Here is a 26,181-nt window from a genome sequence, read left to right on the forward strand (position 1 = left end):
AAAACCCAACTCGAGCCTCTAATTTTAATAGAATCATCTCACCTTTGTCTTCGTTAATAGATGGAGGATAGCATGAAACTTTTTATATAATAACAGTTATGTAGGTCTCCAGATTTTACAGCTAAGTCTATAAGATAAAACATCCATACAATATTCCGGAGAAAATGGAGAGGAGCGCACTGGGCAAGGCAGGAAATGGAGAAGCAGAGACAGAGTAAGGTCATGACTATGCAAAAAGCCTTGAAGGTGAAAACAAGGAAAATGAACCACAGTCCAGCAAAATTTTACAAACCATAATGATTTTGACCTTGGTCAGATCCTGTAGTTAGTTTCCTATGTGTGGAGTTCAATATTGCCAGGGATGTCTACAGTATTGCCATAGAAACAAATAATGGGGTTGTGGAAATGAGGAAAAATCCTCATTTCCATTTTTCAAAATTGTTTTGCCACTTAGTAGGTTGTAATTACTTATATACTTTGACATTAATTACTATAAAATGCCTTGAGATTTGACTTGGCTGTGTAATTGCATGTTATTTGTACAATGAGTTCTGGTCGTTGCAGCAAGCTTTGAAAGAAACCAGCTCCTCTAGAGCATTTTGGGTCCCAGTGTAATAACTAATGCTGATACCAATGTGTCAGGAAGGTTGTTGCCTTCAGTAAAAGGATGAGCTTTTCTTAGATTTCTGGTTTCCTGCCACAAGTTTCATGATCAACTGTTGTGCTATGACCACTGTGGCTGGCATAGATACTATGGAGACGTTGGACGAATCCAACATGCTCAAAGCAAAGGAGTTCCCTGGTGTCATCAGGCTCTTCGCTGACCGGCTTGCTTCTTTCCACTGTTATGCTTGCAAAAAGGTCTTCCCATGCAGAAAACTTTCTCCAGCGCTGTTCTCGGGGCAGGAGGCTTGGAGCTAGGAAATGAGCTGAGAAAGGCCACAAACCTACGTTCTTGGGAAGCCTCAAATGGGTTCCTGATGCAGGATTTGGAAGAGGAGTTAGGAGATGATGTTTTTGATCCAGCCCCCGTATTCTCGTCCTGGAGTAGGAACAAAGTAGTACTGCAAGCGGCAGCGTCCTCGCTGTGGCACAGGGAAGTGAATTTCTTGCTGTCATCCATAGGGCACCGCAGTAGACTTCCACTCACCAGTCCTCCCCATAATTAACTCTGACTAGTTAGGCTTGTCAGAGAAGGCATGGTGGTTAGGAAGAAATTTTTGAGACTTTTTGCTTATTCCAGTTACGTTTTTCCTTTCAAGATCAAAATAATCTGTTGCCTTTGGAATTCATTTTTCTCTCTTTATTTTGCTTCTTAAACCTCTTCAAGTCTGAATAATGTGGCACGGTATTGTTTCCTTGTATGAACAGCGGGAGGGACTTTCTCTTCATGAACAAGAGTAAGCATTAGGTAAAAAGAAGGAGAAATGGCGATGTAATCCCGAACGCACCCCTTCCCGGATGAGCTGCGGCAGTGCCGTGAGGCATCATGCGCTGATCGTCCAAAACTTCTGCCCGGTGCAGGCTGGGCCCCGACATGCCCTGCCAGCTCTGTGGAGAGTGCTGGGGCTCCATGAGCTGGGTAGTGCAACAGAAAGCTTTCTGTTTCTAAAACAGAGCAGCTCCTCCTTCACGAAGCTATTTCAGTGAAGCCAAAATTACAGCTCCCACTCGACGTTTGAGAGTGCACACTGCGGTTTGCTCTTTCTTGTATCCCTCCCCCTCTGCAACATGTCCTTCACTCTGCACTCTGCATGGAAGATGCCCCAGCCTTAGATATTGTATTAGAAGATTTGTCATCTGATGTGTCAAGACACCACAGTTCAATTCCAGATTACCAGTCGTCATCTTCTGTAGGTGCATTCACAATACTGGTGATGTTATTAATAGACACTGTACTGTACCCGTGCTGAAAATTCCCATACAGTCATGATCATTTTGCAATTACTAGTTAGGATGCAACGTGGGTTTCTAGAGGGCTGTGGGAATAAAGGGCTTTGCTCTTTGTCTCACAGTTTGTTTTCCTTAATACTTCAGCTCTGTTTGCTTCTCTCTTCTGCCATGGCAGAGTTGTTAAGAAGCACTGCAGAACACAGCGTAGCTGCGTTTTGTATTAGCGGGTTGACACGGCACATTTAAATCTCAGAAGAATTGACTTTGAATATAGGCTAATAAAACAGCAACCTACTGCTTTGGCACACTAAATGTTACAGCTGTCTCAAGGAAGAACAATATTGGTGATTGGTTATGTCGAAATTAATTATGTCCTTTCTTTGTCTCGAGCTCTTCTCCACGATGACTAGAATAGTACCATCATGCTGAACATAATGAGTTTTCTTAGTCATAGTTTGTTTCAGTCTCCACAGGATGTATTTATGGTTTTATTGATTTTTAATATTTAAAGGCACCCAGATCCCATGGCACTGGGAGCTTAAGAAGTTTGAATAAGAATAAAATAGAGAGAGGAAGATGAAAATGTCATGATTGCACTTTTTTAAAGGAGGATTTATTGCACTTCAGCTGGCACATGGCTGCTCTGAGGAACATCTGTTTTTTTAATTCATCTGCCAATAACTTTTGATAGAAATGTTTACATGCTTCCTGCAGCTTCTCCGATATTGGAGGCTAACGCTTTACCTTCTGTTGAAAATGGTCATAAAAGTAGGAAATAAGCCTTAAAAAAACTCCTCAGTAATAATTCTTGGATTTTTGGCTTACTGCTTTTTAATGTTCTCTTCCAGCTGTAAACGAAGGCCCAGCGTCCCAGCAGCCGTCCTTGCTGCCGCCGACGCAGCCCGAGCACTCGAGCACCGAGGATGCCCCGAGCAGAACGATCCCCACGGCCTGCGTCCGCCCCACGCACCCCCTGCGCAGCTTCGCCAACCCCTTGCTACCTCCACCGATGAGTGCAATAGAACCGAAAGTCCCTTACACACCGCTTCTGTCTCAAACAGGTGAGGATGAGGGGGGAAAGTCTGTGGCACCATAGCCTTGCAGTTCACAAAAAAGACGCAGAGCACAAGCCTGTCCCAGACCCTGAAGAATATCTTTAAGTGCTCATAGAATGGGGAGTGGATATTTGCGGTTTTGTGGTAATAATCCAGTATTTCATTCTGACAATCTGGAATAAGAATTCAGGACGAGGCAATAGCTTAAAATCAGAGTTAACCAGTAAGTGATGAAAATGAAATAAATGAGATGCCAAATTAATCATTTGGTCTTGTTTCCAGTCTCCTGTTGTGCTACAATAACTTGAAGCAGTGCCAAATGCTCGACTCTTGTTTCAAGGCTTGCCTTTTTGATAATGAAAGGACTATTTATGTATGCTGGAAAAGAACTGACTGCAATTCACTCCAGTGTGCAAAGTACTTAAAAATTAAATAGTAAGCATGCAAGGAACAGGAAAAAAACTATTTTAAAAAGAATGGTCATAGAACGGTGCCACTTTTGATCGAAGCCGCAGGCTGTTGTCAGGGTTAGATTAAATGGTGATATATGGCTATAGCAAAACATTCATTCGTTGCCTCCCTGCGTCCACAGGATGGGCTGTGTTGACCAGTCATAAACATGCCGGTGTCCACGTCTCCGGTGGAAGCTGTGCCGGCGTGGGGAGGGCTGGGGGCGTGGGGCATGGCAGTGGGGCAGAGGCCTGAGCCTCGCCAGCGCCTGGCTTCGCTGGTGGCTTGGTTTCCTGAGCAGTGCCGTTTCTGGAGAGCTGCTGTAAAGCTCTGCACTGCTGGACCACGTGAGCCCCTGTGCATAATATATATGGTATAGGTGTGGATCATAACACAGGCCCAATGCTGGGATTGTTCTTCATATGAACTGGTGCTATTTGACTGCCTCTATTTGGTGTAGCAGCAATAACTACTAGAGCTACTAAGGCAAAAAAAGAGTTTGCAGGTTGGTATTTCATTTTAGCTGTTTACTCTGTTAGGTTGAATAATACCCAGTCTGGCTCAAAAAACCTTTGAGCTTTTAGCTTTACTCTTTCCTGTGTGATATGTCTTTCTGAATGTAGTTTTCTTCCCCTACAACATATATCACTTCCATGTTTGTGACAGGAGAGCTACCAAAAAACCTCTGCATTTTTACTGGAAGTACCTGCTATCCATTGGCAAGTAATCCAGTTTCTGACAGCAGACAGAAGTAGATAAATCCTTATTTGTTGGAGAAATGCTTTTGCCAAGTAGTACAGCTGAATTATTTTTATATACAATAGAGTCTATTCACCATTTTGTAGTACAGCATTGTACTTTATAAGGGTCTAACTCTACTTGTCTTACTCTAGTGAGTAAGCATAGTTACCTCAAAAGAGCTATTTGTCCTGTAAATGAATCAGGGTTTACCATTTAATCATTATTATTGAGGGGGAGGGACGGAAAGAGGAAGTCGGAGCATGTTTCTAATCTTCATAAATAATCCTGTCATCCTGATAAAATTGCCTTTTTGGGATAAGTAATCTTCCTGTAGAAGATGCAATGTTTCCTGCAGGCAAGGAGTAGGACTTTGTTGCTCGGCAAAATTTAGACCTGAAGGTGGCAATGCTTTGCATTATGGCTGATAAAGCAATGGAAAATTGTGTTGTGCTGGACTCTGTCACATAAATGAAAACATGTTGCTGGGTGATACATGGTACTTAAATTATTGTGCTCACTGTTGTTTTAAAATTGCAATTTCTACCTCCTAGAATTCTGTGTAACTTCATTTCTGGTCTTCCCCCTGCTATTCTGTAGTGTCAGGGGCTATCTGTTTTTCTCACTATATGGTTTCTCATGTTTTTCTCAGGGAACTTGTCCTCGTAGTCATTAGCCAGACTGATTTTATTTCCTTCACCAATTCTTTCTGGAGGAGTTTGTTTTGTAAGCATTAACTTATACTTGTGCCTCCAGGCAGATGTCGAACTGGTTCTGGCCCTGTACGTGCTCACTTGCTTGCATTAAGGCCAATGTTTGGTTTATGTAATATTTAAGAGCAGCTTAGACGCTTTTAGGGGGTCATTAGTGTGACTGTCTTGGTTTACTGATTATTGATGGTCATCTATGTTAGGGTGAGTTTTCACCAAATATGAATACTTGTACAAAAGCCAGAATAAAAACTTCTTAATTTTGTAACTTTTCTCAGTATTTTTTCTTACATTTCAGTATCAACAGTTTTTCATTAGAAGTTTCAAATATTTCCCCTAGCACTTATGAATTTATTGCTTTGAAGCTTGGGGATCTATTGGAAACAGGCACTGAATGCATGTTTTTAAGCTTAATAATTGTCTAGTTTCTCAGCAGTAAGTAAATCTGTGCTTTGTGGCCTTACGCTAGTTAAAAGACACTCAGCACGAGATTGATCTTTCAGTATCCACTCCAGAATTCCTTCCCTCTGGAACCCCAATCTCTATTCTTTTTGCTTAAAATGGGAGATCAGCCACCTTTTAAATTCTGCTGGAAGGTTAAAGGGAATGGAGGGAAAGCATGGAAAAAAAGAGGCCAAGAAACAGCACTGCGTTCCTCCAGTAATTCTACAAACTTAATACAACCCATGAGCGTGATATCTTAGCCATGTTTAAGATATCCCTTCTCATGGAAGGGAAATTTTGGAGACATTTTTGACTTTACAGAACTCTTGATGGATTTCTTGATTTGACCCAACCTCCCAGCAAAGGTGGGCAAACTCTCTGCAGACCAGCTGAACAAATTGCCTTACGGACCACGTCTGCTAATTATACCCCACTTAGAGACATCTCAGGCTTAAAAGGCTCTTAGCAAATTCCCATGATAGAATAATTGATACTTTCCTCAACCTCATAGATGGAATTATTAAATTTTTGCTACCGTTTTTTAGTCTCAAGAAATTTTTGTGTGTACTATGTAATAAATAGAGCAATAAATAATGGATTCATCATGACTTAAAGCAATTAAACTACTCTTTGCTTTGCTCCCCTATTTTTTAAAAGCCTGTCAATCAGGTGTCTTATTCCTTCAAACAATACATAACTCTACAGCAGCAATCCTGTGCAATTCAAAGGGAGAAACAACAGAGAACTGTAGAAATCAATCCAGGGATCTCCAGCGAAGGTTTAAAAGCAGGAGCCTGAAGTTAAGTAGACTCATCCCTACGAATGCCTCCATTGCTTCCGCCTTCTAGCCCTGTGATTCTTCTCTCTCTTTTCATACGGCATCTTTGAAGGAAAGGCTGGCCTGTGGTGTTCCCCTGGTCCTCAGCCCACCCTCTTCCCTGCCCCGTGGCCAAGCGCGTGCCGCAGCTCCGCAGAAACGCAGATTCGGAAGTGTCGGGAGGGGATTTAGGACATCTGACCGAGCAAGTTGAAGGAGGAAGGTTTAGATTATAGTTCTAGAGCTGGCATTTAACACTGGCCCTCATGCAATATTAGCATTTAAATTATTTTTTTGGATCTCGCCCAGGGAACGGATGAACAGAGGGGTTTTTCTTGACTTTGACTAGATGCTGAAAGGAGGTCTCTCCTCTAGTATTTCACCCATTCAATATATCTCTGTAGTGGCATTATAATTAGCTGTTAAACTCTATCTTATGTTTCATAAAAAAGACAGAGAGAGATCATTTTTCAGATGTGTGGGATTTTACCATGTGGGTGTGAATAAATATTGAAAAGGCTGTGCTCCTATTTGTTGGGTCATGGCTTCGCCTTAATCCACAGCTAAAATCTGCCATTTTCCTCTGCTTCTTTCCGCCCTTTTCTTTTTGCTTGAGCCCAGTAAATCTGAACTCTTCACATGAAGCTCTTCTTGTAGATATTTTATAGGAGATCTCACCTTTTCATCACTGTTTGGTGATAGAGCACTTCAGGTTCCCAGTACTTACTCTGAAAGCGTGGGAATCTGTCCGTGAGCTTTCCGATCCCCGCTGCGGCTGCAGTCTCTTCTCTTTGCAAGTCATGCACATAGGCATATAAGTGATTTGACTTAGTCCCCTTTCAGGTTAAATAGAAAATGTTTGATGGAGTGTTGAGCTTATTGCATTATAGATCTGACATAAATTCCACAAATGGACAGGAAAGATTTTTTCCCCCTCGCAAATGAAAATTCCTTTTAGGTCTTGATGATCAGCTGCACTTTAAATGAACCTGAATTAGGAGGTCATTTTTCTTCTGGAGAAGCAAGGGTGAGGTGACAGAAAATGCAGCCTCTGAAGTAGTAGTTTTTATATTGTGCTGCAGATCTAAAACTTGAGGTTTTTTAGGCTCCAGTATCTTTTGTCAGAATGTAAAAATGCTGCTTTTTTTTTCTATTTCTCTTTTTTTTCTATTTTACTTTTTTCTCTTGCTACTTCAAGAAATTGTAGTTGGAAAACCAAATTCTTGCCTTCCTCAAATCTCTCTGTTAGTGGATACCCCAGAGCTAAAAGTCACTCAAAACTGAGCTTGGTTTTCTTTCCTGCTGTTACACTGGGAGGCATGCCCCAAACTGGGTATGGTCTGGAGTTCAGGGGAAGGGTTGCACTGCAGGGAAACTGTGTAAGTTTTTGGATTTGGGACCTCGGAAGACATTGAAATTGCCCTTATGGTTAGAAAAGTGAATGTAGAAATGATGCTATTATATTTGGTAAACTTGCAAGTCTTTCCAAGGATTGCAATACAAAGTTATCGTAGAGAGAGCAGGATTTTCCTGGGACAGAAACCAAGGCTGGCTGTGTTTTTGCAAGTGGGTGTTTGTCCCTGACTGGGATTTCCAGTAGCCGTTCCACAAGCTCCCTCCTACCATTTGTGTTCCTCCTTTCTTCAGAGTTGGGTGGCTGCGCTGGAAATAGACTGCTCCTTTCGGGAACGTTACCAAAATCGCTGTTACGCAGGTGTCTTGAATGTCACTTCTCAGGCAGTGTTTAGAGGGGGAACTCCAAGAATAAACCTTTGCGTTGTAAAGCAGGCAAATCTGGGAGACATAAATTTAGAACCCTCTGGTGCTAGATTTATGCTTTGTAATCACTATGTCTTCTAGAGTGTTTAATCGCCTCGGAGTTAATTATGAGCAGTGCAGGTGCATTTATTTTGAACAATCAATTTGCTCTAATTAATTAACTACATAACCAAATTCTGGGTCCTTTTTTTTTGGAAGTTTACCACTCAGTAAAAATTTCCTCTTGCCAATATAAAACAGAAATGAAAACCTATTGTTTCTAACTTGATTTCAGTCATTGCATGTAAAGACAATCCTGAACTCTTTTGGTAATACGGTAGGAAAGTCCTTCTGGCTTAGTTTTTTTCTCAATTTATTAATGGGTGGAAATGACTGAGATTTATGGACTTCTCTTTATTATAGTCTACAGTAAGCAAGGTCTACAGATACACCGAAAATATGATTCATTTATGAACCTTTTATTCTGAAATCTTAGATTTTTTGCATTAGTAATTCCCAAATTCGAAACATCCAAGGAAGATTACTGTTTTATTTCATCAGCCTTTATCTCCCCTTCATCTTCGACTTTCAAATGTTTTGTGTTCCTTGTTTCTTTTTATGAAAACAAGCTTTCTCTGTTCTGCTGAGATGCAGGGATAAAGAAGGGTCACAAACAGGTCAGTCCTGTGTCTCAGAGAAATCTGGCTCCAGTCCAGTCCCATACTTGGGCAAGTGGATAACTTTAGACACCTCAATTGTCTCATTAAAGTCAAAGGGACTGCTGGAAGGTGTAAAGTTAAGTGTGTGGACCTAGGTGTTTGCCTGGATAAATGAACTGGTTCCACTTTGATATAAATGAGCTATTTCGATACAAGGCAGCAGTCAAATGATTTAATTTTTTTTCTGGATAATTATACTGTAAATGCATAAAAAGATTTAATGATGGGCAACGTCTGTGATCCTATATTTCTGCACCTTTGCCAAGCAAAGGAGTAAAACTTTTTTCCACTGCATGTGCAATATTCATACTTCGTTGGGGTTGGGGTTGTTACCGCTGAAGCGTTGCAGCCAAAGGTAGTCACTTGTGTCGTGACGCTTCCTTATCCGACGTAGCACTTCCAGCAGAGATTAAAACCATTTTGTTCTTTGAGGTTCAAGAGGCAGCGAGGACATGAAGTGGGGAAATGAAGGACCCATGTGAAGACACATCTCTGATGTGACACGGGCTTGGGGTTCTTGCACCGACCTCGGTTTCCACACCCAGGCTGGATCCTGCAGAGCGAAAACTAAAAAAAGCCCAATGGAAGTTTTTAGTTATCTGCAAGTTCTTAAGATGTAGAGCTCCATTTTGATGAAGAGCAGCTGAGAAGACAGAGAAATGATATACCAAGTATCTCTCATATTTCAATGTATCTGAGCAGCCTGCGGTGTTGTTTTTGTCTTGAAGTATCTTTTCCAAACTTACAGTTTCTATACCTGTTTTGAAGCCTTAGTGCATAAAAATGTGTGAGGTTCATCAGTGCTAGTTCAAAATCCTCTCAAATAGACAGTCCCATTACTTGTTCAGTACTATTTTTTTAACTAAATTTAACTATATTTGACTAAATGACCTCTTTCTGTGTTCTGTTTCTCTTTTTACTTTCTTTCTCCTAATATCAAAGATTCCTAAATTAAACTTTACCTCCTTTTATAAGTATCTACTATGTGGAATGAGCCAAGCCTGCACTGATTATCACCTCAAAAGTCATTTTTTAAAACTCCATTTCATGACAAAAAATGTTTTTTTCTTTTTTCCCACCTGTAATGTAAAACAGCTGAGTCGTCAAATAATATTTTTCATATAATTGCCCAAAGAGGCACCGTCTTATGTGGGAGCACTCTGTCATGGAGATACAAGCAAGCACACTTCTCGGTGTTATTCTCAGCTTTATGTTTCAGCTTGCAAGCCAGTTAAACTGATGGAACACTCTTCTTACCGGTGGAAATACCAAATGACCTGTTAGTGGCATTTGATCATTTTGTGATTTTCTGTTGAATGTTTATGGGAAAATTACCTCTCCATAGTGCAAGAGATGCAGTACATCCCACCACGAGTGCTTACGTAATGAGAAAAATCTAGATTTGTACTGGTATCTCGTCCTCCTTCCCCACCCTCTGAAATTGAGGCTGCCAACCTCGTTACCGTCAGAAGCATCTGGGACATCTGAAATTCTTAAATCACTTTGATTTTCCAGATTGTTCCCTTTCAGTTTTGAGAACTACAACCTGAGCACTGTATCTCTTCAGAGACATTCTTGCAGATTCTTCTCTGCCTGCAGATCTTAATTACTTTTTCTTTTGTTTCATAACAGACCTAGTTAATGACACAGACAGTGTTTGCCTTTGTCCTGTTGGTTAGAAAAAACTGTGGAAAAGGTTTGAGATATGGGGGCAGGAAAAAATCATCTGTTTTGCGTTTCAAGTCTGACGTCACCTTCTGACTTCTGTAGCTTATCTTGACTTTTATGGTCCCATTATACAGGATGCCTCTTGGCTCTATCCATCTTCAAGGAATACTTTAATTTTTCCAAAAGCAAAAGCTTATTTGCATCCCACTATATAGTTCAGAAGTCAAAATCGGTGGAGATGAGCTATTTCATTGATGATGGTTTTGGGAAGGCTTTTTTTCTATGAAAGAAAATAGCAGAGAGGAGTCAAACTCAGTGTGAACAAGCACAGCCTTTTCAGTTTTGGAGCAGATGCTAGCCAAAAGAGGCTCAGCGTTGCCAGCAAAACAGCCAAACGATCCAGCTGAAATGGCTCTGTGCATCTTCTTTCTTCACCAAAGAAGTGCTCAAATCCATGATCAATATCTCCTTATGGAAGCAACTCACAACACCTTTTGGCTAACTCCTTAGACAGGGTAATGGAAATGTTAGCTGGGTAACACTGGATCAAACTTCCAAGGGCAGAAATCGAGGGCAAGATTTTCTGTTGAATTAATGCAGACCGAGTCAAAAGGCAAAGCTGCAGGAAACAAGGATGGACAACAACAAAATAGGAAAGGACTGTAATAGGGTTTGGAAGCTTTGCAAAAAGTATTTAAACAGTGTCTTGAATATTCCCAGAAATGTCTGAAAAGTGGCTTCTCCTTATGAATAAAAATCTAAGTAGAGCAGAGTGTTTAGGCCGTTTAGGAACCCACTGACAAAACTTCTAGTCCAGGCTGGTGAGGGAAACTGATAAACTACAAATCTTATTGATTTGGGCCCAGCAGAATTTGTGGCAAAGCTTCCTCTTCTTAGTTCTCAAAGATATGGTTCATTCTTAGCTAATTTTAGCAATCTAATGAATAGATGTCTGCTCCGTGCCAGTCGCATAACGTCATTGTGCAGTCCAAGGAGAAGAAGAGGCCCTTTGAGAAGACAGTTCATCCTACCTCTGCATAGACTTTGGGAGGTGCTTCTTTCCATAGGTTATAGAGGGAGCCTAAATGACAAGCTGAGGTCCATCCCTCACTTTTAAACAGCTGAAGGAACATGACACCCATTGCACCGCCCTGCCATGGGTGCCATGAGCAGCAGAGGGGCAGGAAGGGCCGCGCTGTGCCATTTCTGATGTTCCAGCTCACTTCTGGTTCTCCTGACACATTGGATAGTGAAGCCTTCTATGCTAGGACTAGATTTCATAATCATGCACCTATATAATGGATTAAGGCTTGGTCCTAAAGCCGGAACTTGAGGAACCCCTTTGGTAGTCTTCTCCTACCCCAGTACTTCTCCATCGAGCATGATTTCTTGCCATCACTCCTTACACCAGTTCCTTTCAATTTTTGCATTCATCTTCATTTTCTCCAGTTTAACGTTTTTTTTCCATGTCACTGTTTTGAATGTCTGTAACACATGAATAGATAAGAATTAACAGTCTTTGTGTATGACGCAGATCCCCGGTCCATTGGGTGCGAACATAGCTACCTTCGATAATTCCCGAGTTTCCAGCTTGCTGTGCTCACTGCTGCCAGGGACTGACCTCCGGAAACACCCACCCAAACAGTAGAATTACTGAACCTTCCTGCTAAAATGAGTTGTTATTTCCTGGCTGGATACATGTCTTCTGTCCAATTTGACATAATGCAAAATAAAATAACAAAAAGTAGCTCTTCCAATGTGTTGTTAGCAAGAGAATGAGTGCTGTATTGTTTTTACTCAGTGTTCATCATCGTAACATCTGATCTGACGTGCACAAATGCATGTAGATTTAGAAAACTGCTTCTTTTTGACTTAACAACAGGCTCTCAGTGATGTACGATGCTCCTGAAATATAAAGGATGATAATGTAATGCATTCAGTACGGGCCTCCGAGAAGCAGTGGTAGCTGGAGTTTGCACCTGGTAGTCATATATTATATAACTAATGAGCCAACGAAGTGTTTAATAACCCAACTGAGAGAATGAAACTTTAAAACGGTGAATTCGTGCTGTGGCTGCTCAGAAGTACACCTGATCGGCGTTGTCATCCCCCGCAGCCTCAGTTCCAGCGCTTGCTTTTTTTATTTTTGAGGCTCCTGCTGAATTGGAAAACATTAGAAACCAAAGCGATTTTAATTTAATTAGCTACTCATTTGCATAAAATAGTTTACTTGGCATGTCAACCTTCTGTGTCCAGAACCCTCATCGAGAGGCCTGCTTGGTCTTTTTAATATCCTTTGGGGAAAGGGGGTTCAACTGTAGTACTAATTATGTATTGCAGGCGTTATCTTTGAAATGCTGTAAGACTTTTACCAAAGAGCTGGAAATGCAGAGCCAAACCGAAGCGACGTTTTCTCAGCTTCACTTTTGTTTTGAGCTTTATGATCTGCCTGTTGCTTTTGTGAGCTAAAGGGCAAAAAGATGCACAAACTGAACTTACTAATCATCATTATGGCTTCTCATTAACAATATCCGGGAGGGAACATCTGTCTTTGTGCAGAAAGTCAGGTCTTTAAGGCCAATTGCTACGATTAATGAGTTACACATGAGAAACATGATTTTTACCATGGGATTTACAGGTTTATAACAGCACCATATTCTGCATTTCACATGAGCTCCTCACCATTACATCAAATATTTACTTCTCCACGAGTCCATGAGGCTCAAACAAGGACAATGTGAAGTCACTTGTATAAAAAAAGCTTATTGGTACATTATCTAACCACGAAACAACACCGATGCAGTGCCTCTGCAATTTTACTGTTTATTCTCCATGTGGCAGTGGTAGCCCAGGACCCAATCAAGATTTCCTGTGATAGGACTCGGATAAATCTGTCTTTAGGAGGGCATTCGAGTGCTGCTAGAACAGAAATGATGGCACAGCTACCAGCTGCAGGAGTCGCAGCTGCCGTTTCTTCCTTCGCTGAGTGCTGCAGGTGTTTCCAGAGGGCTTGGAAACTAATGTTGAGAAGCTACAGTCTCTGCCCCAACGAGCTTAATTTGTCTGCAATGCAACCTTCTTATCGCTATTTCTTTTTAATTAATCTCTTGCATTTCTCGTTGCTCTGCGTGCGTAACTGCTGGGTGCACGGTGCAGTCAGTGCTTCGTTCAGGACGGCTGGACGTGTGACACCGCGGGGCTGTTGTGCAGCGGTGAGCAGACAGGTATCCTCTGAGAAGAGCACTGGGAATTAATCCTAAATGTTAGCGTCCGCATGGCTGTGAGGCCAGATACCATGCAGATGTGTTTAACAGCAGGATGTGCAATTGGAATACACAGTATAGACACCGATGTGGGGAAACTGAGCTTGGATTATTTTGCTCCGTCACATGAGCTGAGCTGGAAGGTCCCCAGCAAGGGTCCTTTCTCCAGCAGAAAAGCTGGGAAAAGCGGAGATCTAGCCAACTGCCACAAACAACCCAAGCACAGGGCCACAAGCCCAGCTCAAGCATCTTGTGCCCCTTCTGCTCTGTGCTGAAATGCCCCACAAGCTAATATGAAATCTGTGCCCAGATTTAACGAAACTTAGAAGCCTAGGAGCACTTTTCTGGCCAGGACCTCCAGCCCAGTGAGATGCCCGAGTTTCTTCTCTGTGCTCCTGCTTGCACTGTGAGATGGTGCATGATGCCACAGCTCTGCAGCGGCAATCGTTCGATCGCTCACACGTTTCAGGGCGCTCGTACTGCTGCCAGGTAGGAAACCTGTGTTTGGTTTGGAGATAGCAGGAGGAACATTAAAAAGCTGAAAAGGAAGGGAGGGGGATTGCATTTCTTCTCGCGAAATAATCTTTTGATTAAGAAATGGAAGTGAAAAACATTTCCTTTCTTATAAAACGATTCGGATGTGCAGCGCTTGGAAGATTGAATCTTTGGGGAAAGCTGTGTCTCCTCTTCTCACCCTGCGATGCAGGGAAGTTTGAAGGCCTGGTTATTAAAGAAGTCTTTTAGCTATTGAACGGGAGCTGGAGGAGTGACGTATCTATGTGGTGATCCGTTTTGGTTTGTATTGAGCTTTCACACTTCCACAGCTTCAGTTAAACTTGGGGTATCCAGGATTCACAGCCTTACAGTGAGTGTATTTGCAAGTCAATCTCCCATTTTGCTCTTGTCTTGCAGTTCTCCACTTACTTTTAATGAACGTGCTGTTGGCAGCTCCATTTAGGGAGGGATTTTGTTCTCTCGTCTGCTCCATTGTGTTTTCTCTGCCTTAAACTAATTAAAAATATAAACACAGTTCTTTGAAACACCGGGAAATTAATCTGCAACGTTTGTCTCCTGGCTGCTCACTAGAGCTGCAGGAGCGCAGAAGCCGTCTCTTCTCCACTCCAGTGCAGCAGCTGCCTTCCTCGCCACGCCGCCGTCATCCTCGCGGTAGCACCGCGCAGGGCTCCAGCGCCTTCCTCGTAACGATCCGCTAGTGATCTTTAAGAAAATAGAGATAATAAGGCAGGAATCTAGTGACGAAGGGAAAAAAGATGGATGTTTAAGCTTAAGACTGGTGAGAAGACAGTTTGGTTTTGCACGGAAGCTGGGTATTTCCCGAGACAGGTATGGAGCTGGCTGAGCTATTGCTCCAGCGAGAGACAGCATCGCCGTAGGCACCAGTCCAGGCAGGGACCTGGGTATCGTGACCCTCCCTTGCTGTGCCTGGCTCTTGTTATTATCATTCTTATAGCAGACATTTAAAAGAAAGATAGGGAACTTGCTGAAGATCATAGTGGAGGGAATATAAAGAAAAAAGCTATTGGGCCAGTGTTTTTTATTTATGATTTTTTTTTGTCTTGGTTTCGAAGAGAGTCGAATGAACAGAATAAAAATCTTGTTCAAGTCCTGTGGAAACGGGACCCCTGCCCTATGAGAGTGTAAAGTTGCTGGCCTGTGCCAGCAAAGGTCTCCTGTTAACTGCTGGGGATGGTTTGAGGGATTTTATCGGCCCTGATGTGTGATGCACTCCGCCGAGCATGCATCAGTCTGGAGATTGCCTATTAAATGTATGAACGTCAAACTGGCCTTAGGGCACCAAGATGCATCAAAGTGCTTCAAGGTCCATAAAGGAAATGGGGGAGGAATAGAGTTGGAGGCTCTAAGTGGGGGGAAGAGGTGACAAAGGACCTGCACTGAAGTGAGTTTGGCCTGACACAGTTCATAGGCAGATGTTTAAGCTGTAGTTTCAGGGGCAGCAGGATTAGGCAGGCAGCAAGCAATCTTGAAAGTGCCGTCCCTATTTCAGCCTCGAATCTGTGACATATTTCTTTAATACATGATCTCGGTTTGATTTTGTACGATAGCTTTAATTTTCAAACTATCCCAGAGCACTTAAAGTCAATGTCATATACGCTTCTGTTTCTGTTGGCAGCCCTTGCTGTCTCCAGCAGTGTCTTCCACAGAGTCAGGCCCGTTGTACTGAGCGGAGGCAGATCGGCTAGGACACTGCTTTTACTCCTTGACGTTTTAAATCATTAAAAGAGACAAAGGACTTTTGATTTCCACTAGAAGAAAGCTAAGGCATCTCGGTTAATGCATCTTTAAAGAGTTGCACTTCAGACAGTGCTAGAGCTGGCGCCTCTTTGGCCAAACAGCAATGCTCTTGCTCGGGGCTAGACGTGGGGAAAACTCTAAGCAGAGTTGTTTAAAAAAAGGGAGATCCTCTTCTGTAAAAAACAAAACCGTATTTTAATACCCCTTCCATATTTTGTGCTCCCTCCAAGTTGGGATGAAAAGTCAGAAAACTTTTTTTTTAGAAGCAAAATACAATTTTTTGAGCTCATTTAGTGACCCACTTAGGGGGCTGACCGATCCCTGCCAGGCAGGGATGTGGGGCCAGAGTTTGCATGATCTTCATGGCATACCAGTTCCGTGGGTGTTTTTTCCCAGGAAAATTTGAATTTCCACCTGGAAAACATTGTTTTTGCCAAAGAGCATTTTTCCTCAAAAAGCAGCATCAACAGAAAATCCCTGCGCTGCGCGAGCTGCGCATCCCTTTGGGCAGCCGAGCCCGTGGCGGTCCCACCTGTTGTTCTGCAGCGTTGAGACGTCTTGGACGTCTTGGACGTCGATCTCGCTGCGGACAGCAACAGGATTTAAAGCCTGCTCTATTTGAAATCTAGTTGAAGCGTTTTCAGAAGGTGTTTACATTGGTTCTGGTGCTTCTCTAGGAAGAAGTAGTGTAAGTACATTTAGAAAGGGGACTGTGCATTTACAACCGAAAACACAAGCAGCAACGGTAACTTGTATTTTGCCTCTAACATCTTCCCTGCGCTCCCCTTTTCAGAGCTGTCTGTTCTTACTGTGACTTTGGCTTCTTCTTTTAGGGCCTAACCTTCCCAAGGCTCAGGTGAAAACAGCATCGCTTGGACTGGCAGGAAAGGCAAGATCACCGCTGCTACCGGTGTCGGTGCCCACGGCCCCGGAGGTCCCCGAGGAGGGCCACAAGCCAACGGAGGACCCCGCTAATGTAAGACCTGCCTTCAAACAGAGCCTCCTGGCAAAGCTCCTTGCCATGGAGATACATCATGCCATCATCAATCTGTGCAGTAATTTTGAGATAACGTTTGGTCCCCGCTTACCTAAGTCATTGCACTGCAACTGATAGCTATTAGGAAATGAGTAAAAGATTCTTTTGCAAAAGATTTCCTTTGACTTTAATGGACTTTGGCATGTGTGATACAGAGAAGAAGAGAGTGCTTATGTTCTGTGTTAGTATCGTCCATGGGACAACTCACACACCCTCTCCTGAGCTCCTTGAGGTATCAGGAGGAGAGAAAAAAGGGAGCGAGAAATGCGATAAAGGAAGCAAACAATTTTGGCAGGAAGAATGAGTATAGAGTAATAGCTGATAAAGGAAGCAAATAATTTTGGCAGGAAGAATGAGTATAGAGTAATAGCCGATAATGGAAAGAAAGATAATATTGAAGAAGCAGATAAGTGAAACTGAAAAGATGGTGAAATTAGAATAATCTTTTCACTCCTGTTAAGACTCTCTTAGAGAAAGGTTTCACATCCAGAAGATGAAACAGTGCAAAAGAGAAGGAATAAGGAAAAAAGGAAATATATTAAATATATGTCGCATATCATCTCTTTTCATCTACTTGCAGAGGACGATTTTTTGCTAGGCATGATAGCAGTGATTTGTCCAACATCCTGTTAATGAATCCTTTTGCATTTTCTGCTTGGCTGAAGGGAAAATCAAAAGTTTTGCTTTAGACGTGCATGTGGGAATTTTTGGTCTGCTGCTCATTTTATTCCTGTTTATCATCATCAATAACATGAAAACATATTTCTGTATGTAGTTACAGAAGGATTCTCACATTTTGCTGGGAAAAGAGGAGTCATTTATTTGAAATATAATTACGTACTTTGCTGCAGCCCGGCTGCAGTGCTGAACTTTTTTCCAAATCCTGCTACTTCTCCTGCACAGAGCAAGTAGGAGACGTGGAGTCTTCTGCTGGAGGGGGGGAACAATGTGAAAAGGCTCTCTTCGGTAAAATCACTGGTATAAAGAGTAGTTTAACACAGAACATTTGATAACACGAAGTGCAATTTCAGCTCTCAATACCTTATTTTATAACAGCAGCATAGTTTATTTCTCAGGGGAGACACTGCTCAAGCTCCGCCAGTGGGAGAGCAGTTGCAGGACGTCATGGTGCAGGCAGCAAGTTCCTCAGGGGGTCAGAATTTGGGGATAAAGGCTAAAATTTGGGAAACTTCTTTTAAGCTTACGTCTAGCCGGTGTTCTTCTAAGCTGCCTGCTCTTAGCTCCATCCCACCTTGGGGACTGCAGATTTCCTATAGCACTTAGAGATCTTCTACCTTGTAAAACCCACATAAATAACTAATGTTTGAGCTTCCTCTCAGTGTTTTGAAAGCAGAGACCCATTCCTCTTACTCTTGTCTTAGCAATTCGTGAGGTCAGTGGTTCCCAGCAATAGGTACATGATGTAGTGCTGATCATTTTAGGGTTTGCTGGAAGTTCAGAGCATTACTTTTCTTCTAGTCCAGTTAGGTACTGAGCATCTTCTGGAAAGTGTTCTCCCTCCTCTTCTCCCACTAAAGGCCATGACAGGAACTGGGAACCACTGGCTGTGTGAGCTGAGGAAGATCAGCTATTTGCAAACCCAAATCTTCGTGATGAACAGTTGCAGCCTGTCCTGAAAAGGCATGTTTTGATGAGTATTGGATGTCTCTGCTGCATTGTAGAAAATGTTATCAGCCCGCTCCATGTGGGGCTCACGTTTCTTCAGCTCATGTTTTAAGCCCTGCCTGCTCAATCTTTACGTTTCAGCCCGGTCCTGGATAACGCAGGTCCCTGGGGACTGCGGCAAGGCCCTGCAACGTGCTTCTCCGGGCCGGTGCCGGGGCTCGGCGGTGCCGCTCGGGGCCTCGGCTTCTGCACGGCCTCCCGGGCTCTTGCAAGGTGCTTTGGGTTGCAGCGCTCACTGACTGCTGGTTTGTGTGTTTGCTCACTTGCAGGTTTACGAACAGGATGATCTGAGCGAACAGATGGCCAGTTTGGAGGGGCTAATGAAGCAACTTAATGCTATCACAGGCTCAGCCTTCTAACAGCTATTGAGGAACAGATAATTATCCAGGAGCATTGCAGCATACCAGTATTTCACGCATACCCCACGTGTCCTCGACCCCATGAAATCATCATCTTCTCGGCACCATTCCTTCAGTGCAAGGAAGATTCCTGAAAAGTCCTGAAAAGAGTAATAAAAAGCAAGAAAATGAAAAGAAGAAGAAGAAGAAGAATGTTACATAACTGTAGCTCTGGCATCTGAAGTGATGGAAATGTGGCCTTTGCCAACGCAAATGACATCATCACAGCAGAGTTGTAGCTGATGCCACTGGTTTGCTCATTTTGATCTTCTAGTCTTCGTAGAGCTCAAGTTGTCACGACTAACTCACTTGTTTTACTTAGTAGAGGTTTGTAGCTCTTTGTATAGGTCTAGTCTTACCTCATGCGAGTACATTTTTAAGCATAGACCATGCCATAATGAGACAGTGTTGTAGTTCACTCTTTTTGTTTTTCTATGTATTATTGCTGAGTACAAAAACTCCCATAGCAAATAGTCGTACCACCACACAAAAATCTGGAAACTTTCCCAACAGCACAAAACGAAAAGACCAATTACTCGTTTCTCTTGTAGTTTCAGCCACTCATCTTGCACAAGTGGTGGGTATTAGCAAGTTGCTGTAAAATTCAGCCATTTTAGCAAGCCTTTGTAAATCCTCCCATAGTTAGTGTTTTATGTATGGCAAACAGAGAACCAGGAACGTAAAAAAATTCTGCATTGGTGGCACGCTGCCAGCCAGCCACCGTATACTTACAAAAAGCGGACATAATATGCAATCTTCTCTGACACACGGTTATTATGTGCTTAAGCTTGTAATAAAGCATTTCTGCATATGGGTGGCTTTCGTGCCAGCCCGCCCTGTGATGACATTTGAAAGCTCTGCTAGGGCCACCTTTAGCAGCGGCGAAGGGAAAAACGCAGCAGGAGTTTCCCCGACCCTTTCTCTGCCTTTCTGCCTCCGGCAAGACAGCTCAGCTCCGCGGACTCGGCCGCCGGCTGCCCCTTCGCTCGGTGGAGCCTGCTGAAACGGGAAGGCGACCCGAAATTTGGGTGGAGGCAGTCGTGGGGATAAATGCAGAGTGCTTCCCACAGGCAGGAAAGGAGCCCAGAGAGACGAACCGCAGAGGCCTGGTAAATAACCGATGAACAGATTAGGGGGGCTCTTTGCCCCCGTAATATTTCTGGTTTGCTATTGGCGGTGGTCCAGGAGGAGAAGCAAGCGAGCAGCGGCTCACGGCAGGACGCTGCGAACCTGCGTGAAGCTTTCTAGTGCCTCCTTCTCCCTCTTGTCCTCCTCCTTTAGCTGCGTATTACAGTGTTTATTGACAACTATAACTGGTTGAATTGACTAAATTTTGTGTGCATACATTTTATTGCTAAATTTTCAGCTGCATTCAGAGTTAATCCCTGTTTATGCAGCTGAATCACCAAAAGGGAGCTAATTTGCATATTTATCAGTTAGGAGGCTGCAAAACCCAATAAGAGAGTTTCAGATGAATTATTCCATTCAGCTCTGCCTTTGATTTCAAGCTTGAGTGGGTCATAATTTTAAAAGAGCATGGAAAGGATAGGATCTTTACAACCTAATAGCTCCTTTTATTAGGTGGGTAATTATATGTGAATCTCCGAATAAAATATTTTGAGTAAAATGGCACTGCAACAGAAGTAATAATTCAGATTATTTTCTACGGCCCTGTGCTGGAAAGGAAATCAGATGTCAAGGAGGAATTCGAATGCTTCATTAGGAACTCTAGTGTGTTTGTGAAAACGCTGCCTAAAAATGCCTTGTTATTCAGTTTACTAAGATTTTAATGAAATATATCTTGAGAGTGAGGAAATCTTGCTTGTGGGTGAGGCTGAACTTTCTAGCTCTGAGAGGTTTGTAGCTAAAAAACAGCACTGTAAATAAAATGGACACATCTTTCGAGGTGAAAGCCCAACTTGGACGTTAGAACCTGAAAAATCACTACCTACATTTTTACTGGACGAAAGCAGGCTTAACGCAGCTTTTGAGTAGCTCCTCTCCCATATTTGCAGGGATTGACATTGTTTGAAATAGGAACATAAGGTCAAATCCGGCTCTCGCTTATCTTTCAGCGAATATCGGTTACCCTGGAGTTTCAGCAGGATAGCTAGGAGCAGAAACTGCCCAGAAAATGCGAAAGTGAAGCACTGCACCTCTGCACCAATCATGGAATATTAATCCAGAACTAAGTGTTTAACAGTACAAAGTTACCTAAAGTGAGGGGGTGGTGAGCCTCAAAGGGTTTGCACATTGGATTTTGTTTATTTTGGACGTGCAGCAGAGTGTTCAGATGCTTTTTTTGAATGTTTTGGTATTGATCAGCCTCTTCGTTTTGTTCACGCATCTCTCTCCAACTGCAACGTTAAGCCCCTGAAAGCCCTGGAGCTCCTGCGAGCGCAGCCTTTCTTCTGGAGTTTAAAGCATATCTATTTTTGGACTCAGCCCGTTTAAATCAATAAACCTTGCAGACTAAGGCCAGAGTCCAAGCTGAAACAAGTCCTTGTATACGCTGTGCAGCACATCGGATAGGAAAGAGCAACTCTAGCAGCTCAATCTCAAGTAAGGCAGACCCCTTCCCCAAGCCTTTTTCAATAAATTAATATGTAATTTCTTCTTTAAGTTTAACATATGTCAGTAAAAGTAAATTAATGCATATGCCGTATAAACAAAAATCACTACTCTGAGTTTTGCAGTTATTTTTTGGTTTTCCCAAACTCTAAGTGGCCATGGCGTAGTCTAGAAAAGTGAAGGTAGCTTTCTGTCTTCTATCTGCTCTTTTTGCCGGTCCGTTTTAGATGTCTGATTCCTTTAGGCCTTCACTTGACAGCTGAGAAAGGAGCTGTGCTCCTTGGCTTCCCCTAAGCTGCATGGCACTAATTTGGATGTGTTTTTCCTAAAAAGCCTTGGAGAAATTTCCAACCTTTATTTGAGGGTAATTTTAGTAAGATTCTTACTGACTGAAAAGCTAATTAGTAAGCAGGTATTTCTTTTAAAATCTGAACTACTTGCAAAACTCAAGTGACTGCTTTAGCACAAAGCCTCCAAATTATATTTTGCTGATGCTCTGTTTATTTGCAGTGAGCTTGGCTGAGAGTTTCTTTGGATTCTGATGAATTCCTAAACTGTGAGAATATTTATAGCCCATGACTATCTCAACCATAGGCTCTCCCAGAAAATTGTAACGAGAAATTTGTCAATGCATGACAGATTTGTGAAGCTTGATGTTGCCATGGGAGATCATTAGCTAATCGATGCCATAAACAGGTGAAAGATAAATGAGTTAGCAGCCAAAAAAAGATCTGTTCTTTCTTTTTCTTTTTTTTTTTTCCTCCAAGAAAGACCTAAAACAGAACAGTATCAGTGGCTCCACAGCTTGAGGGCTCCCTCACCCAGCACACTGGTCTGGTCAGCAGCTTAGATGTTCAGTTCTGGGGGAAAAGTTCAGTTATTTTCATGAGCTATTTATCCTTTAAAAGAGGGGAATAATCTGACTTAGTTCATGTGAGTGATCTTGATTACTCCTTGGTTTGGGGCTGGACGTTGATCCTGCCAGCGTTTTGACCTGGGAGTTGTGGTGTCACTTCTCACGGAGTGCGTGTGCCCTCTGGGTTTACGCGAGCGGAATCGGGGAGAAGCTTGACTCAGACCCTGCTGAGGAGGGGCATCATATCTCCATATCAGTCCATCTGGTTATGCGTCCCCATGTTTGGGAATTTGCAACTCCTGACTGAGGTGCAGCCAGAAATGGGAGAAGCAACCAGAAATCGCTGTGCAGGTCACGGCGTCATTATGCTCCAGGGTCCCTGACAGCTTTGCAGATACTTCCAGGGCGGTTCCTCCATCTCCGCAACGGCCCAGGCCACCTCCAGCTGGAATACCACCTCCAGCGTGCTCCCATAACTTCGTGCTGTTCGGCAGATGAAGCCTTAAAGTGCGGTCTGCTGTGCGACTCAGCAAGGGAGATGGGAGCTGCAACGAGATGATGCTGCTAAGTGGCTGCTGCTTCCATCACAACTCCTTGAGCCTGCTCTTCTTGCAGCCTTGCCTGTAGCATTTTTACAGGAGCATCTTTCCACCAATTCCTTCCGCAGAACCAGCTCTTTAACAAAGGACTTAGGCAGGACTGCTGTGTGTCAGATCTTCTTCCCCCCTGGACTTCTTTAATGACTAGACGTTTCTTTAAGACCTTTTCCCAGACCTTCTGGACATGCGTGTCGTGCACGCTCGCTACCGCCGGCGTTTTCTGCCGAAACACGCAGTGCAATCCAGGAAACACCAGGCAAAAAGAGGGCAGCCCGAGGCTGCAGGGTTGTTTATGCAGGGAAGAAAGCCGGAGAGTGCATTTACAGTGACTCACCGGTAAAAACAGGCACCGAGGTTTGCAGGGTCGGGGCTGGCAGTGTTGCTGAGACACTAATTAAGTCCCTAAAACAGGTTTAGGTAAGAAAAAGACTCTGTGGGCGATGCGGGTGAGAAACAGAAGGGTAGATAAGCTGCAAACCCTTTGGTCTCGTTTCTGAAACGGGAAACTGGATGAACGAGGCTCTTTTTAGCAGTCAAAGCCCCAGACTTTGCAGGTGATCAGAGATGGGTTTTCTTGTTGGGTTTGTTTTGCCTCCGTCCCCGTTAGCTCCTGCGTGTCCTGTCCGACCTCAGACTGCATTCGCGGAGGCTCCATGACCTTTTTTTTCAAGCTCTCGGCAAAAAGCATTTAAAACATGTTCATTCTGCTCACTGTCGACCGGAGACCCCGGCACCGTCCACACGCCACGAAGTGGCTCAGGCCCATGTATTTCACTGTATGCTGTACCTGTATGTTGAAGTGCGAGACAGCAATGTCGGTAGAGAAGGAACAACGCTGTTTTTATTATTGTAAAATAGACCTGGCAATTCCCGCGTTTGAGAATTGTCACCGTGTTCGGGATGGGGCGGTTGGGGGGGGGGGGGGCGAGGGGGTACTTTTTATAAGTAATATTTAATTTATTCTTTAGAGTGTTTTCTTTTGGATAATTTATGATACGAGGGATACCTGGCTGCAAACCTAGAGCAGGCGGTTAAAGCTGCAGTGTGCCCACGTCCCTGCGCTTCGGGGCCGCGTCGCTCGTCCCCGCGCGGGAGGGACCCGGAGAGGGTCGGGCGAGGGGGTCTCGCTCCCTCCTCCCCGGTCCCCGCCGCGCTCCCGCGCAGCAGAAGGGCAGCCGCGAAACGCTGGCCCCGGCCTGCTGATTAAATGTTGAGGCGCTGGCCAAACCAGCGCTATTTCTCCATTTAAAGGGCTTTGCAAGGTAATTGGAAAATTCTTAGCATACTAGTGATACGTTTATCCGATAGGAATGGGTTATACTACAGCTTTAACTAGCCTTAGTTTAAAAAAACAAACAGACTTGTTGTTACGAAAGGCCTAAAGACGGCATTTTGAGCCTATAAACAGTTTCTTTAAATTGTCAGACTCTAGCATTGTTAACCAAATTAGAATAGTGACTGCAATATTTAAGTGTAAATCTTGTTCTATGAGAAAGGAAACTTGCTTACAGTTTAAAAAGAAATGACTGTTTCTACACACAATCTTGTATACTACTACATGAAGAAAAAGGGGGTTTTGTAATGCACTGTAGAACAGTCTCCTATTCATTTTTTATAGAAATGTTATTCCAATGGTGCATTTTTTTGTTTAATAAATAAAGTTTTGATACAAATCGCCTCTGTCTGCGCAGCCCGTTGTTCAGCGTGCGGGTTCCCGCAGAGGCCGGGACTCTCGCCAGGACTGATTTATGAGGACAGGGCAATTTAAAATGAATATTATGGCACATGGTGGCTGCAGAGGGAGTTGTAGCTGGGAAGACACAGCCAGAGAAGGAGAAATCTTGTTGCATAGAGCGACGTGATCCCACCCGTGCAAACGGTCGTGCAGGTGAGGAGCTTTACAGATGCACGTCTTTCCCTGACACTGTTTCGAGCATCTGTGCTACGTTAAATGAGCTCTTGGAAGCAGCCCCATGCTGGTGGAGAAAAGCCGTGCTGGGCTTGGGTTCGCAAAGCCGCTGAGCTCCAGAAAGCAGAGGGCTGCGAGCAGTCGCTGGAAGCCGTGGGTGCTCCGGAGCAGGTCTTTCATTTGTAATGCCCAGGCTGTGCTACACACACTGCCGTTTCTGGGGCAACATTTCAAAACCTGTTTTCAGGCTCCCTTCCATGAGCAGCAGGGATTTTTTCCCGCTCCCCACCTTTAACTGCTCCCTCTGCACCGTGATCCTGCTGCCCCAGGCTTGGTTTCTCAGCTGGTTGGGAACCGTGCTGTAACTGCCAGCAGCAGGCTTTCCACAGCTCTAAAGTCAGCAGTTACTGAGCAATCACTCTCCCCTTTTTCATGGGCATCAAGAGTCCATGAGACACATCACTAAAGCGAACGCATCATTACGGTGTTGGAAGCAAGCGGTGTTGAAAGTTATCCAAGCTGGTGTGAGGTCAGCTCACAAGGGACATGAACAACCTCAAACCACATTGCTGTTGGGCTCTAAACACTCAATACATGGATTTTCACAACTGTCCCTGGCAAAGCAGGGAGTTTAGGGCTAACTCCTGAAAAGGCCTGAGGTGTTTGCTGATACTTTAGGCACGAAGGATGATTCAGCTTGCAGACTCAGGCACATAAATGAAGGTGTCTGCACTCGAGGTGGGTCTCCAAGCCCACACAATGGTCCATGGAGCTCTGAACAGCTCTCCAGCCTCAATGACTGTGTTAAGTGGCCTTCACCGAGGGGGCCAGCGGCAAGCACGGGTCCTGTGTCGTATCTGTGAGCTTCCTGCAGCCATCCCAACTCCACAAGGAGCCCAAATAGCAGCAGGTGCCGGCGCGAGGGAGTCGGGCTGGGTCCCCAGGGGTGCACGGGAGGTCGGACACCCCTCACGTACGGACACCTCTATGGAGGTGCCTCCACCAATGCGCCTGAACTTCGCTGCTGACTCCTACCCCAAGGGCTTAAAATGCAGCCACTGACCGCCAGCAAGGCCCGATGTCCCATGGTACCTCGGCAGATGTCTGCAAACTTCAATCAAGTTGTGGCCATTCAGGTTGAGTCCTAAGACTCAGCATCCTCAGAAAGGGTATTTCACCCACTAGCCCAACAGCTCAATCATTAGTATTAACCGTGCTTCAAGTCCCTCGTATGCCTAACAAGATTTCAGCCGACGTTTCTGTATCTCAGTGACCTTATAAATTTCACAGCCTGGACAAGGGGGGATAAGAGGGGAGAGCCTTGTCCAAGCACTTTG

At 43.8% G+C, this 26,181-nt stretch overlaps 1 protein-coding gene across 4 annotated transcripts in view; it reads left to right on the top strand.

The window, feature by feature from the left end:
* LOC112994481 (netrin receptor DCC) overlaps positions 1-24,612 on the top strand; it is a 547,074-nt gene extending 522,462 nt beyond the window's left edge. For all 4 annotated transcript variants that reach the window (XM_026118858.2, XM_026118859.2, XM_064499826.1 and 1 more), the window contains exons 27-29: positions 2,742-2,954; positions 16,623-16,765; positions 18,781-24,612. In XM_026118858.2, coding sequence (XP_025974643.2) covers positions 2,742-2,954; positions 16,623-16,765; positions 18,781-18,870 — 446 coding nt within the window. In that variant the 3' untranslated portion in view covers positions 18,871-24,612. The remainder of the gene's footprint in view (positions 1-2,741; positions 2,955-16,622; positions 16,766-18,780) is intronic.
* The last annotated feature ends 1,569 nt before the right edge of the window (positions 24,613-26,181 follow it).

The sequence above is a fragment of the Dromaius novaehollandiae genome, chromosome W (assembly GCF_036370855.1).
Source record: "Dromaius novaehollandiae isolate bDroNov1 chromosome W, bDroNov1.hap1, whole genome shotgun sequence".
In the NCBI taxonomy this organism is placed as follows: Eukaryota; Metazoa; Chordata; class Aves; order Casuariiformes; family Dromaiidae; genus Dromaius; species Dromaius novaehollandiae.